This window comes from Nyctereutes procyonoides, unplaced genomic scaffold (assembly GCF_905146905.1).
Source record: "Nyctereutes procyonoides isolate TBG_1078 unplaced genomic scaffold, NYPRO_anot_genome, whole genome shotgun sequence".
NCBI classification, from domain to species: domain Eukaryota; kingdom Metazoa; phylum Chordata; class Mammalia; order Carnivora; family Canidae; genus Nyctereutes; species Nyctereutes procyonoides.
In genome coordinates, this window is record NW_026575044.1 from 14,623,541 (window position 1) to 14,636,807 (window position 13,267).

Consider the following 13,267-nt stretch of genomic DNA (forward strand, 5'->3'; position numbering starts at 1 on the left):
TTATTCCATAGGAACTAAGTCCCTAGAAAGGAGAAATCTTCTGTGTCCTGTTCCTCACCATATCCTTATGACCTAGAACAGTGCAGGCACAAGCTACGGACTCCATAAACGCAACCGGATGAAGAAATGCCGCAGTGGAGGTGCAGAATAATAATGTTGGTAGTCAGCATTTGCCAAGCACATACTTGTGCCAGACAATATGCTTAGCGTTTTACACTAAAACATTATCTGACCTCCAACACTTGGAGAGTGTTGGAATTATCTCATTATACAGACCTGAGCAGCAAGGCTTTACAGTGGTGACAGCTGTTTTAAGGTTAGGTAGCCAGCGAGTGGCAGACTTAAGACCTGAATTCACCAACGCGGAACCGAACGCGGAACCCCACGGACATCCTTTTCCAGTTCGCTGTTTGTGGGCTTCTGTCTGGCAGCTGATGGAAAGGGCAGGGAAAGAGCCAAGACAGGGCGCCCACTGCAGAGAACACAACACACAGTGATGTGCCTGAGCCAGAGCGGTTACAGGCTGGACGGAAAAGAAAGGACCGCTTTTCTCCCCAAGGGCTTGTAAGCAAAGCTCCGGGCTTGGCGCTTCCTGGATGTGGGGAGGACCACGTTTGTCCTCTGCAAGCAGAAAAGATGCCAGTAGCCCTGAGAGAAAGAGCTTTCCCCTGGTTCCAGGACCGCGGGCGCACCGGGCGCTGCAGACTGCACACTCGGTCTCTATTCCTATGGGGTCCGCGGGGCACCTGGCCCGGGTGGCAGCAACTGAAAGCGCAGGCCAGAGGCATCCGGCCGCGTGCCGGCGCCGCAGAGCCGGAGGTGGGATGTGGCTGGGAACTACGATTCCCAGGAGGCATCGCGCGGAGCATCCGGGTTTCCGACCCGACCTCACTTCCGGCCTTTGGGCCGCTGACGCTCTCTTCCGGTCTCGGTGGCCCCCTGAAAGGACTGTGGGGTGCGCGCGGTGAGCGCTAAGTCTTGGGGGCGCGGGCGAGGGTCGCCAGGGTCGGAACGGCGCCCGACGGTAGCGGTGGCGGCGGAGGGGCCGCTCAGCCGCGGCAGGGACGGGAGAGGCGCGCCGCGCCGGTGGGGGACGTGTCTTCCTGGCAAGAGGGGGAGGGCCGAGCGGTCTGAGCCCTTGAGGGGCCCACGGATGGGCTGTGGGGGCCCAGGCAGGGGGCGTGGGGCGGACCCTGTGGGACTGAGCAGAGGAAGCCGGTGCGACGGTCGACCCCACCAGCTGAGGAAGAGGGCGGCGGGGAGGACATGTGGGAGGTCCTGGCGGGGGCTCAGCCCTCCCGGCTGTTGGGGAAGGAGGACCCAGTGTTGGTTAGATTAAGAGAGTTCTGCTAGATTTGGTGCGGGGGCGCTCGAGGCAGGTGGCCGAGTGCTTCCATGTTTGGGTTGACTGCCCACTTGACGTCCCCCCCCCCCAAGATGAGGCTTCTGGCTTCCGTGCTGTTGGCCCTGTTTGCTGTCAGTCATGCGGAAGAAGGAGCCCGGCTTCTGGCCTCCAAGTCACTGCTGAACAGATACGCCGTGGAGGGGCGAGACCTGACCTTGCAGTACAACATCTACAATGTTGGCTCAAGGTGAGGGGGCCGGGGGCTGCAGGTTGGGCCCTTTAACGATTCTTAGATTTCCCAGCGGGACCGGAGAGCTTTGGGGTTCCTGCAGCCACAGGTATTGTGAGTGCCGGCCCTCCTGGACCTGCTTTCACCTAAGCTCGGAGAAACCTCTCCCACTTTCTGGAGCTGGAAGAGTTTCTGAGGAGGAAGAAGCAATGGGGCTTGCAGGTTTTAGCTTCCTTTCTTTCATCAACCTGTAAGCATGCGTGTTGCCTTTCTTTAATTTTATTCGCTCTCATTCTCTCTTCCATATGTGTCTTGATCCTCTCTCTCTGTACCTACACGCGTAGACACAGAAATTGGGACAAGAGAGAATTTAAGCTCTTTCCTTCCTTGGTGCTTTTTAGCCATAGAATCCAGTCCTTGACCTAGATTGTTCAGTGCAACAAACCTGTTACTATGTGACTTATATCTCTCTCGTGATGATTTTTTATTTTTAAAAAATTTTTATTTTTTTATTTTTATTTTTTAAAGATTTTATTTATTCATGAGAGAACAGAGAGAGAGAGAAGCAGAGACACAGGCAGAGGGAGAAGCAGGATCCATGCAGGGAGCCCGACATGGGACTCAATCCCAGGACTCCAGGATCACACCCTGGGCTGAAGGCAGGCACTTTAACTGCTGAGCCACCCAGGTGTCCCTGATGATTTTTTAGTACAAGCAGGCAGATTTAATTGCTGATTACTTTTTTTTAAGGTTTTATTTTTATTTTTAAGTCCTCTCCCCACCCAGCATGGGGCTCAAACTCAGAACCCCAAGATTAAGAGTTGCCTGCTTCCCTGACTGAGCGAGCCAGGAGCCCCCCATCATTACTTACTAACCCTTTTTTTTTTTTTTTTTTTTTTTTTTTATGATAGTCACAGAAAGAGAGAGAGAGGCAGAGACATAGGCAGAGGGAGAAGCAGGCTCCATGCACCGGGAGCCCGATGTGGGATTCAATCCCGGGTCTCCAGGATCGTGCCCTGGGCCAAAGGCAGGCGCCAAACCACTGCGCCTCCCAGGGATCCCCTTTTTTTTTTTTTTAAGATTTTATTTATTTATTCATGAGAGACACAGAGAGGCAGAGAGACAGGCAGAGGGAGAAGCAGGCTCCCTGCAGGGAGCCCCTATGTGGGACTCAATCCCAGGACCTTGGGATCATGACCTGAGCTGAATGCAGACCCTCGACCACTGAGCCACCCTGGTGCCCCACTTACTAACCTGTTTGTCACTCCATTTTGCAGTGCTGCATTAGACGTGGAGTTATCCGATGATTCCTTTCCCCCAGAGGACTTTGGCATTGTGTCTGGAATGCTCAATGTCAAATGGGACCGGATTGCCCCGTATCCTTGACAGTGGGTGATAAAGCCTGAAGTTGGGGAAGACACACAGCCTTCAGAGCAGCAGGTTACTTCACGTAGTCTGGGTGTGCCCAGCCATTCTTCTGTCACCTCTCTGGATAAGATGGGACAAGAGAGAATTGGGCGTGATTGAGGGTAGACCTAAGAAAAAGGAAGGAGGTTCCTCAAGTTCAGATTAGAAGGCCCTACGACACTGTGTGGGGAGGATGTAGACACATAGTAGGCTGTTTGTGGCTGGACGAGGGTACATAGACTGCTTTTGGAAGAAAGTCTGTTGGCCACTAGTGTGGAGCCCCCCAGCCCCTGTGGCCTCTGGAGGTGTTCCTCACTCAGTGTGTCTTTTACTGGCATCCACCAGTTGTTTCCCGAGTGTTTGGAATTAGATTAACTTTTCTCCCTGTGAATTAAAATGTTTAGATTTTCTGGGAAGGGTAAGTGTTCTCTTGGTGGTATTTTTTTTTAATTTATTTATAATAGTCACACAGAGAGAGAGAGAGGCAGAGACACAGGCAGAGGGAGAAGCAGGCTCCATGCACCGGGAGCCCGACGTGGGATTCGATCCCGGGTCTCCAGGATCGCGCCCTGGGCCAAAGGCAGGCGCCAAACTGCTGTGCCACCCAGGGATCCCATATTTTTGGTTTTTATTTTGTATTTTCAGTCTTCCTTCATTTAGTCAATGAAAGAGTTTCTGTAAGAAGGATTTTTCATCTGTAACATGTATTGCTTTGAAAGCTGACTTGAGGAACCTCAGTCCTGAGTACAGCGTGAAGAGCCTGGATTTTGAGTGTCTTCGAGACCCCTTCCTCTTGGCTGGGAAGTACCAGGCTTAGAGGATGGCATATATTTATTATTGCTGCAGAGGATGGCAGGCATTAAATCACATGTATGGGCTGCCTGTTTTGTGAATGGTGCATTTAGTGTATACATTGAAAGGATGTTTCCACTTCAGCTTCCTCTTCTAGCTTCCTTGACTGTTAGGTCAGTGCTAGCAATGTCTCCCACACCGTGGTCCTGCGCCCGCTCAAGGCTGGCTATTTCAACTTTACTTCTGCTACTGTTACTTACCTGGCTCAGGAGGATGGGCCTGTCGTGGTGAGTTCCTCAAACCTTAGCTGGATGGGCCAAGATCCGCTTGTCTTTGGAACTTTGCAGAAACTTTCCAAGGCACCCATTAAATTCTGAGAATGGTGAGAAGGACCAGAAGCTGGGATGCTGCCCTTAGGAAGGAAGGAAGTTTCAAATTGTAGAGATCCAGAATGAAGCAGTTGAGATGGTGGGAGGGGAGAACCGTAACCTCCCCTCCTCTTCCTGCTTACTGCTCTGCTTCTGATCTGGTCCTCACCACTTGCCACCCAGTATGTGGTTGCCCGGCCCACTACCACCCCCAACCCCCCCATTCTCTGCACCGCCACTGGCTCATTCCCAGTCTCCGCTGTTTCCGTGTCTTTCTCTGGCTTGGACCGCTCCTGCCACAGACACTCTGGTGGGGTAGCTGTTCTCTACCTCCAGCTTTCTGGCACATTCCTCCCACAGAGACCTTGCACTCTTCCCTCACTCCCCATCCTCTCTCGTTCTTATTCTTTCTCTGTTGGAAGTGTCCCCTCTCCAGGCCAAGCTGTGGACTGCATCCCTTCATTTCTGTCTTCTGCTTTTACACCTCACGATTTTGTCCTCTTTCAGCAAGCGTTTGCTGACTGCATTGAAACTTCTAGAGCCCTGACAGACTCTGCCACTCAAACATTTCATTGTGAGCTCAGTACCCCCTTTTTCTTCTGTGTAGGTCTTTACATGCCCCCTCCCCAGTTTAATCATAAACTCCTCCTGCCTGGGGACTTTGTCTTAGATGTCTCTCTGTTTCTCATATATCATAGAAAATCAGTAGTAAATAGTCCTTTGGTTGATTGTTGAAAAGGTCAACAGACATTCATTGAGCCCCAGAGTGTGCCGGGAGAAGATTGGGACACTGGGGCCATGAATTTACGAAGGCGTCTGACAAGACCTTCAGGTGGGCTGTAGGCTGCATACTGAGTACCCAGCAGGGAAGACTCTTACATCAGCTGAAGGAGTCTCTGACATTCACCACACTTATCAGATTATTTTTGTAAACCACACGGAACTGCATTCTTATAATCCTAGTTAGGTTTCACATCTTGAGTGTGTTATGCTTTCAGAACCAACTATAGAACTCTGATTCTCCTTGGTAGTTGATAGGTTAAAAGACACAAAATCAAAGGCCCAGCTGCCACTTGAGAGCAAGGCTGTTTGCAGTGTGCTCCAGTTCCTGGCCTGCTCTTGGGGCAGGAATGCTGCTGGCCCCAGCCCCTCCTCTAGTGTGTGCCTTTGGGTGGGGCTTCGTGCTTCTCAGAGTGCTCCTTAGGTCGTTGGAGCCTCGTGTCAATTTGTGAGGTGTAGACGAGCATTTCCACTGGAGGAACAGGGAAACGATTGCCAAGGACAGTCATTCTGTCACACACTGGTCCTGCAGAGGGGCTTGGGGTGTGAGCCACTCTTTCCAGAGCCTGAGGCAAAGAGGAAACGTCTGGTTTAACATCACCTGCACTCCTGGCCTCCCTTGTTGAGAAAAAGCTCCTCCTGTGTCTTCTGGTTTCTGGTTTATTCCTCTTTAGGACATGCTGAAAATCATCCAGCTCTTTCTATTTCAAAAGCTTTTGCGCGTCTCCTTAAAGCCTCTTACACCTTTGAGAATTGAAAATGTCATGTTTCCAATTGGGTCGGTTGGGACTGCCCTTCTTCACCTGAGAAGGACTTGGGTTTGCCCTAACATCATTCTTGTCTTCCTTTCAGATTGGCTTTACCAGCGCCCCTGGACAGGGAGGGATCCTGGCCCAGCGGGAGTTTGATAGGAGATTCTCCCCGCATTTTGTAAGCTCCGCAGTGTTCTCTTCCCCTTCCCCCAGGATGATAATGGGTTTTGACTGTGGGACCTTTTGGCCTCTTTAGATTTGTTCAGTTTGTTGGTTCTCATATCGGTTTTTTGGGGGTCTGACACAACCACCAAATGTCCTGATTTACCCATGATGACAGACTGTTGCCAATGAGCTCACAATTACCAGGGAACCAAAAAAACTGCCCCTTTTCACTACATGGCCTTGAGTTGAGTCCCATGTTGGAGTCCTGGGTCTATTTTGAATCTTAACAGAATATGTGTTTAGACTTTGAGAGTTGTAGAGCATTGGGGAGGTTGGGTAGGAGCACTGTTGTGGTCTAGTCTGGGAGACGATTCTTTGAAAATTTGCTTAAAGTACTAACCAGGGAGATCCATGTGTTCGTTCTGTGAATAACCATGAAGCTCCTTATTCTGTGTCCAGGCTTGTGCTTTGCTTGAGGAAGACAAAGGTGAACAAGACACACCCCCTTCCCATAAAGATCTTGGGCTTGTAGAGACCTCAGGACAGGTCAGCGGGGAGAAAAGTGTCATGACTGAGACCACAGACAGGCTGTTGGGGGAGCCCCTGACCTGGAGGGCTTTCAGGGGGAGGTGGCATTCAACCAATCAGAGGAGGTAAAGTCAGGGCAGGCATCTTAGGGAGAGGGAGTGGCTCGGGGGAGAAAAAGGCTCGACAACTAGTACCTCAAGGCAAAAAGGCAGAGAGGGAGGTGTAAGATTTGAAGAGGGGGCTGGGGTATGGGCAGGACTGGGCTCACAGGAGGCTTGGTGGTCAGGGCAGGACCCGGGCATCACCTCCCTCAAAGATAAAATGGAAGAGAGAATTTCTCTTCCAGTCTGGGTGAGGTCGGACAAGGCCTTGGGCTCTGTAGCTTGGAAGATAGGGGGGTCTGTAAAGAGCCTTCCCATCAGGAGCGGTCAGAGGAGCCTCTCTGCTGAGGTTCTGCTGAACGTTTGGGCTGTGCTGCTCCCTTCCTCGTTACACGCCTCCTTTCTGGCCCTCCCAGGCCTCGTCCAAACTTGTAAGCAGGGCCTGTGTCATCTTCCACAGCTGGACTGGGCAGCCTTCGGAGTCATGACCCTGCCCTCCATCGGCATCCCCCTGCTGCTGTGGTACTCCAGCAAGAGGAAATATGACACTCCAAAGTCCAAGAAGAACTGAGGGGCTTCCGAGGCCGCTGCCTAGGAGATCCAGGTGCTTTCCAGACTCCGGAGGGCCTCTGGAGTGCGGTCTCTCATCCCCAGCCCCTGCCACCTTCTCCAGGATCCTGCCTGCTCTCAACCAGAGTCGGGGACCAGGCCTTGGTGTCTGTGAAAGCCTCCTTCCGTCCCAAAGCCATATGAGCAGGAACGAGCAGGAATGCCTCCAGCAACAAGCCTCGGGCCCTCATCTGTGTGTGCCTTGTGGTGCTGCAGTGTGAACTGAGGGGCCCAGGAGGGGGCACTAAGGAGACTGCCTGACTCTACCCCCATCCCCTGCTCTCCCCTCTCGGAAGAGGGTGGAAGATCAGATGAAGGCCAAGTGACTCGGAGGCTACCCAATCTCTGTTCTGGGTCATGGGAGCTCTGACCAAATGGGGTTTTCTAATAAAAACAGATGCCACACTGACTTGTCTGCCTTCCTGTCACCTGGGTGAGTTCAGGCACTGGGCGCCCAGGTGCTGGGCAAGTGAGCTGACTTCCTGCCTCCTTGCTGCAGGCCTGTGGTCCTGTTTGCAAAGGGACGTCTGCCCCTTAACACGTTTGCTTCCATCCATCCCTTCCTTTTTGCTCTGGCCAGTCAGCTCATCTCGCCCTGACCCTTCCTGGCCTATGAGTCCTCTCCACAGCTAGAGGATGCAAGATGAGAGGAGGGAAGGTTGGCGCACGTGCAGCAGTTCTTAGGCCTTGTGAGACGTTCTGATCTGATTTATTCACTGACCTTGAAAAAGCTATGTCTTTTGTTTTTTAAGACTTTATTCATGAGAGAGAGAGAGGCAGAGACATAGGTATAGAGAGAAGCAGACTCCATGCAGGGAGCCCAATGTGGGACTCGATCCCAGGACTCCAGGATCACGCCCTGGCCTGAGGGCAGGTGCTCAACTGCTGAGCCACCCAGGCATCCCGAAAAAGCTATTATGTCAATGCCTAGTTCTAGGCCTTATTCTGCCTAAGAAGTAGCTTTTTTTTAATTATTTAATCTCTACATCCAGTGTGCAGGCTTGAACTCATGACCCTGAGATCAAGAGTTGCAGGATCCACCAGCTGAACCACCTGGGCATCTCAAGAAGTAGCTTTTTTTTTTTTTTTAATTTTTATTTATTTATTCATGAGAGACACACACACACAGAGAGGCAGAGACCTAGGCAGAGGGAGAAGCAGGCTCCATGCAAGGAGCCTGATGTGGGACTGGATCCCAGGACTCCAGGATCATGCCCTTAAGCCAAAGGCAGACGCTCAACCCCTGAGCCACCCAGGGATCCCAGGAACTAGCTTTTCTTGACTTAAATTCATTTTAATGTGGGAGCACCTGCAGCACTCTGAGCTGTGCCCTGGGCATGGCCTGTGGAGAGGAGTGATTGTTGCTGCAGCAGCAGGAGAAGCCACTCTGAGCTGACTCTGTCCAGGCCAGGAATGCCGTGGTCCGAGAACAGCCTCCCAGGCAGGAGGGAAACCCAACAAACACCGGCTTTGTTCCTGCCACCAAGTTGCCCAGTTTAGATGCTGTTTGGGGTTGGGGGGGGCGGTGAGAAGGGGAGAGACTGCCCAACCAGTTTAACCTTTCCTGGGCACAGCACGCCTGAGTGCCTGAGGCTGCCCCAGGAAGGATGAAAAGGACGTGGAGACATCGGGAGGCTCCAAATGGAGTAGCCCTCCACCAGCTCACCTCCCTGCTTCAGGGGCTGCGGCTCGGACCCCCCAGGACTGGTCAGGTCAGAGGACGAGGACCATACATTTGTGCTCGTTCGTTGTGTTCTGGGGGAGACCTGGGACCTCAGGAGAGTGGCGAAAGCAGTAGGTCAGAAGCTCCATGGAGAAGGAGCAGGGGGCTGGTTGGATAGGCATCATCTGGGGCTGGAATGTCAGTCTTTGGAAGAGGGAACTATATGTCCGAGTAGTCTGTAGTCTCTACTGGAAACAATGAGGAGTTCACCTGCAGTGTGAGGGGTTCTGGGTAGAAGATGGGATAAATTGCTAATTCTGGAAGGTGCCCCGGGAGATTTCTTCCTAGTCTGAACTCGAGGAGGTACTCCTTTCCCAAAAGCTGGGGCCCTCCTTCCATAGAGCTCCGCAGTGTTTGTCCTGGCACTCAGTGTGGAGGAGGCAGCTGGGGGAACCCAGGTCTGATGCAGGTGACAAGAGAAGCATTGTGAAGGCAGTTGGTGTCACAGGCACCTTGAACAAAGGCCAGAGCCAGACACTTCATCTGGAGAGATCAGGTTCCCTGGAGTCTGGGTGGAATGTGAGCCTCCCGTAAGTCATGGAGTATTGGAGAATATAAGAGCCAGTGAAACCTATAGACAGGCTCAGCTGGGATAGCTGGCTTTGTGATTGAGCCCTCTGAGCTTCTCGAAGAGATTTCATGGGAAGTGAGCAGCAGACAGCGCTCTTCCACCCTAATGGAGACCATCCTGGGGAGGTCCCGACCTGGAGACTGCCTGCAGGTCTGTGAGGGAGATGGAGAGAAGTGCTGGTCCCATACCTTTCCTGAAGATTGGGTACCAAACAAAGAGCCTCCTCCCAAAAAGGCAGTACAATTAGTGACTTAGCTATCACTGTGGTCCAGATGCCCTACACCCCCTGGAAACCAGCCCTCTATCCTCCCACGACGTACAGATGTCTAGCTGGCACCGGCTCATGCATCCACACCCTTCCCTGGTGCCTGGAGGAGCCAGGTGCCCAGATTTCCACCCACTTTATATACTAGGCCTTGGGACTCTGGCTGAAGAAAGTCCATGGGGAGCGGGTCTAGGAATTCTCAAGAAGCTGGCCGGATGGGAAGCCTCAAGCCCTGATCCCCTGGGAGCCAGGCAGCCGCCCTGGGTCCTCTGGGATTTACGCTGTGACAGCCAGTAAATCACACCTGCCTTGAGCCCGTGTCCTCATCTGAATGCTACCAGGTTTAGAGGATCTCCGAGGCCTCCACACCAGTAAAATGAGGTGGTGTCCCCCTGAGTTCCTACAAGGCCAGGAATAGCCACCATCACTCTTGTGGTCTGGGGGCCAGCCAGCAGGAAGGACACAGGTTCCATGTGGGGCAGCAACTGCCCTCCTGTCACCTAGAGAAGGGATCCACTATGGATCATTGAACTCCATCCTCTGGTTTCCTAGCCCAGGAAACACAGAGACAGCAGGGCTCGCCCAGGTCCCATGACAACGAGGGGCAGCTGACCTTTCCTGACAAGGCTGCACGCCAAATGTCTGTGTCCTGCTGTGGGCACCTATCCCCTCCAAGGTTCGCACTGGGCGGACTAGGAGAGAGGCTGCCAGGTGGCTCTGAGGCCCCGGCTCGCAGATGGTGATGTGTCCTTGGCCACCAGGCCACAGGAGGAGGCCAGGAGGGCCCCTAGGTCAGGATGTCCTCTGCCAGCCAGGGAAGCGGGGAAGCAGAGAGGGGACTCAGCCCCCCAGAAGCTGTGATGAGGAAGGGGTTGGGGGGGCTGCGCCCAAGCCCATCTTCCAGGTAATTGATGCTGCCCAGTTAATCGCCCCTACCCTGTAATCTGCCCCTTAAAGGGACCAACAGCAATTTTGCAGACAAATTCGAGAACAGGCAAAGTTCTTCCCTCCTTCCTGGGGTCCCAGGAGGACCCTGCTGTTGAGTAGGTTTCCAGCTTTGGGCCTTCCCAGGATGCTCTCCTTCTCCCCTCAGCTCACTCTGTCCCACTGGAGGGAGGGTAGAGGTTCCCTGGGGTATCAGGTGTCTGCAGGGTCTCAGGGTGACCCTATCTTGGCCTCTTGTACCTGTTTTCACATGGGCCTAAGGCCAGTGCCTGCCCTTTGTTCAGGCAGTGCTGAGGACAGGAGGACCAGGGATCCTTGACACCTGCCATGGCATCCAAGGGGTTAAAGGCCTGGGCACAGCACCAGCACCATCCTTGGGGTGTTTGAAGTAGGGCAGGGCAGGGAAGGGCTGGAGCAGTTGAGGAGGCAGCTGGTCTGGACTGGAAGAAGTGCCCCCCGTCTCCTATGCAAACTTCTGGATCATGAGCAGTAACCTAAAAAGGACTGACAGAGGTGCCCCCACTGAGGTGCTGGACTGGGTTCTGAGAGGGGCTCCCTGAAGAAGACTATTCCCTGTACTGGAGCTGCCAGTGGGAGCAGGAGCAGGGCCCCCACGGGGATATCTCCCAGATCCGGTGAGTTTCCCTCTTCACTTTCCCTGGGTCCTCACCCCAAGAACGGGGATACCCCTGGAAGCAGAGTTCCTCAAGAACCCTTCAACAAGGGCAGCCCCGGTGGTGCAGCGGTTTAGCACCTCCTTCAGCCCAGGGCGTGATCCTGGAGACCTGGGATCGAGTCCCACGTCGGGCTCTCTGCATGGAGCCTGCTTCTCCCTCTGCCTGTGTCTCTGCTTCTCTCTCTCTCTGTGTCTCTATGAATAAATAAATAAAATCTTAAAAAAAAAAAAAAGGGGGGCAGCCCGGGTGGCTCAGCGGTTTAGCACCGCCTTCAGCCCAGGGCGTGATCCTGGAGACCAGGGATCGAGACCCACGTCGGGCTCCCTGCATGGAGCCTGCTTCTTTCTCTGCCTGTGTCTCTGTCTCTCTTTCTCTCTGTCTCTGTCTCTCTGTGTCTAATAAATAAATAAAATCTTTTTTTTTAAAAAAAAAAAAGAACCCTTCAACACCCAGGAAGTGGCAGAGCAATTTGTAGCTTCTCCACTAGCCTACTGCATTCAGCTCCCATTTTTTATTTTTTTATTTTTTTTAAGATTTTATTTATTCATTCATGAGAGACACAGAAAGAGAGAGAGAGAGAGAGAGAGAGAGAGAGGCAGAGACACAGGCAGAGGGAGAGGCAGGCTCCATGCAGGGAGCCCCACATGGGACTCGATCCTGAATCTACAGGATTAGGCTCTGGGCTGAAGGTGGCGCTAAACCGCTGAGTCACCCGGGCTGCCCCAGCTCCCATTTTTAAAAAAGATTTTATTTATTTATTCACGAGAGAGAGGCAGAGAGACACGGGCAGAGGGAGAAGCAGGCTCCATGCAGGGAGCCCGATGTGGGACTGGATCCTGGGACTTGGGGATCACACCCTGAGCCAAAGGCAGGAACTCAACCACTGAGCCATCCAGGCATCCCTCAGCTCCCACTTTTAATTAGAGACTGTTGTGTGTGTGTGGGGGGGTGCAAGTGTGTAAACAGCAAATCACAAGCACAGCCAAGAGATAACACTACTTGTGTGACAAGTGATGCTAAACCCTCTATGTGCATTTTTCATCCTTATAATTTTGTGGGGTTGATATATGGTCATCCCTGTGTTAAAAATGAGGTTTGGGGATCCCTGGGTGGCTCAGTGGTTTAGTGCCTGCCTTCGGCGCAGGGTGTGATCCTGGAGTCCCAGGATTGAGTCCCACATCGGGCTCCCTGCATGGAGCCTGCTTCTCCTCTGCCTGTGTCTCTGCCTCTCTCTCAGTCTGTGTCTCTCATGAATAAATAAATAAAATCTTAAAAAAAAAAAATGAGGTTTGGAGAAGTTAAATAACCCCAGACAATGAAGACGTAAACCGTGGCCCTGGGGGTACAGACACAAGTCCATGTGATACCAAAGTCCATTACGATGTTGTTTCATCTCTTTTTCTTAGGAGGTATGGGAGGCAGTCTGGCTCTGCCGCCAGTTTAGAGCCTCGAGATCCTCATTCATCCAGGGTCCTCTCCCTCCTGGGTCTGATGTGGTTCCCTTTATCCTTGGGCATTAACTGTGAGGGTTAAGGGGCTGCCGACTCACACCTGAGAGCTAGGGAAGCCCAGATTCTAGGTCACCCCACCCCGCAACTGAGGGGTTCCCCACTCCACCTGCCACCGTAGCTGTCCCCTGAGATCTGATAGGTTAATTCTCTGGGACGCAGTGGCCAAAGTCTTCTCAGGTGTGTCCCTCTGAACCTCAGACCCTCTCTCGCCCCACCCTTCTGGCACAATATCCTGAATGCATGCCAAGGAGCCAATGGGCCGGAGAAGGAAGAGGACTGAGGCCCTGCCCCACATCTGCAGTCAGATGAGACCCTGGTAGGATGAGTTTACAGGCCCAGTGGGAAGGAAGAGGGCGGGGCAAACCAATTTTAAAAAGTGGTCACACTTCGAAGCCCAAAGCAGCACAATTCCTGACTGATTTGTGAGCCTGGCATATCCAAGAGGAGGGAGTGACTTAGGGCGGGTGTTTGAGATAGATGCCTAACTGCTGTCTTAAGT

General features: G+C 52.8%; 1 protein-coding gene across 2 annotated transcripts; it reads left to right on the top strand.

Moving 5' to 3' along the window:
* Positions 1–894: 894 nt before the first annotated feature.
* SSR2 (signal sequence receptor subunit 2) lies at positions 895–7,485 on the top strand. Of its 2 annotated transcripts, XM_055324549.1 has the most exons (7): positions 895–964; positions 1,438–1,592; positions 2,852–2,950; positions 3,952–4,060; positions 5,774–5,851; positions 6,298–6,384; positions 6,928–7,485. In XM_055324549.1, exons 2-7 carry the CDS (start codon positions 1,438–1,440, stop codon positions 7,036–7,038), a joined length of 639 nt encoding a protein of 212 aa, XP_055180524.1. In that variant the 5' UTR covers positions 895–964; the 3' UTR covers positions 7,039–7,485. The 2 variants fall into 2 exon arrangements, with proteins under 2 accessions (XP_055180524.1, XP_055180526.1); XM_055324551.1 differs by lacking the exon at positions 6,298–6,384.
* Positions 7,486–13,267: the final 5,782 nt, after the last annotated feature.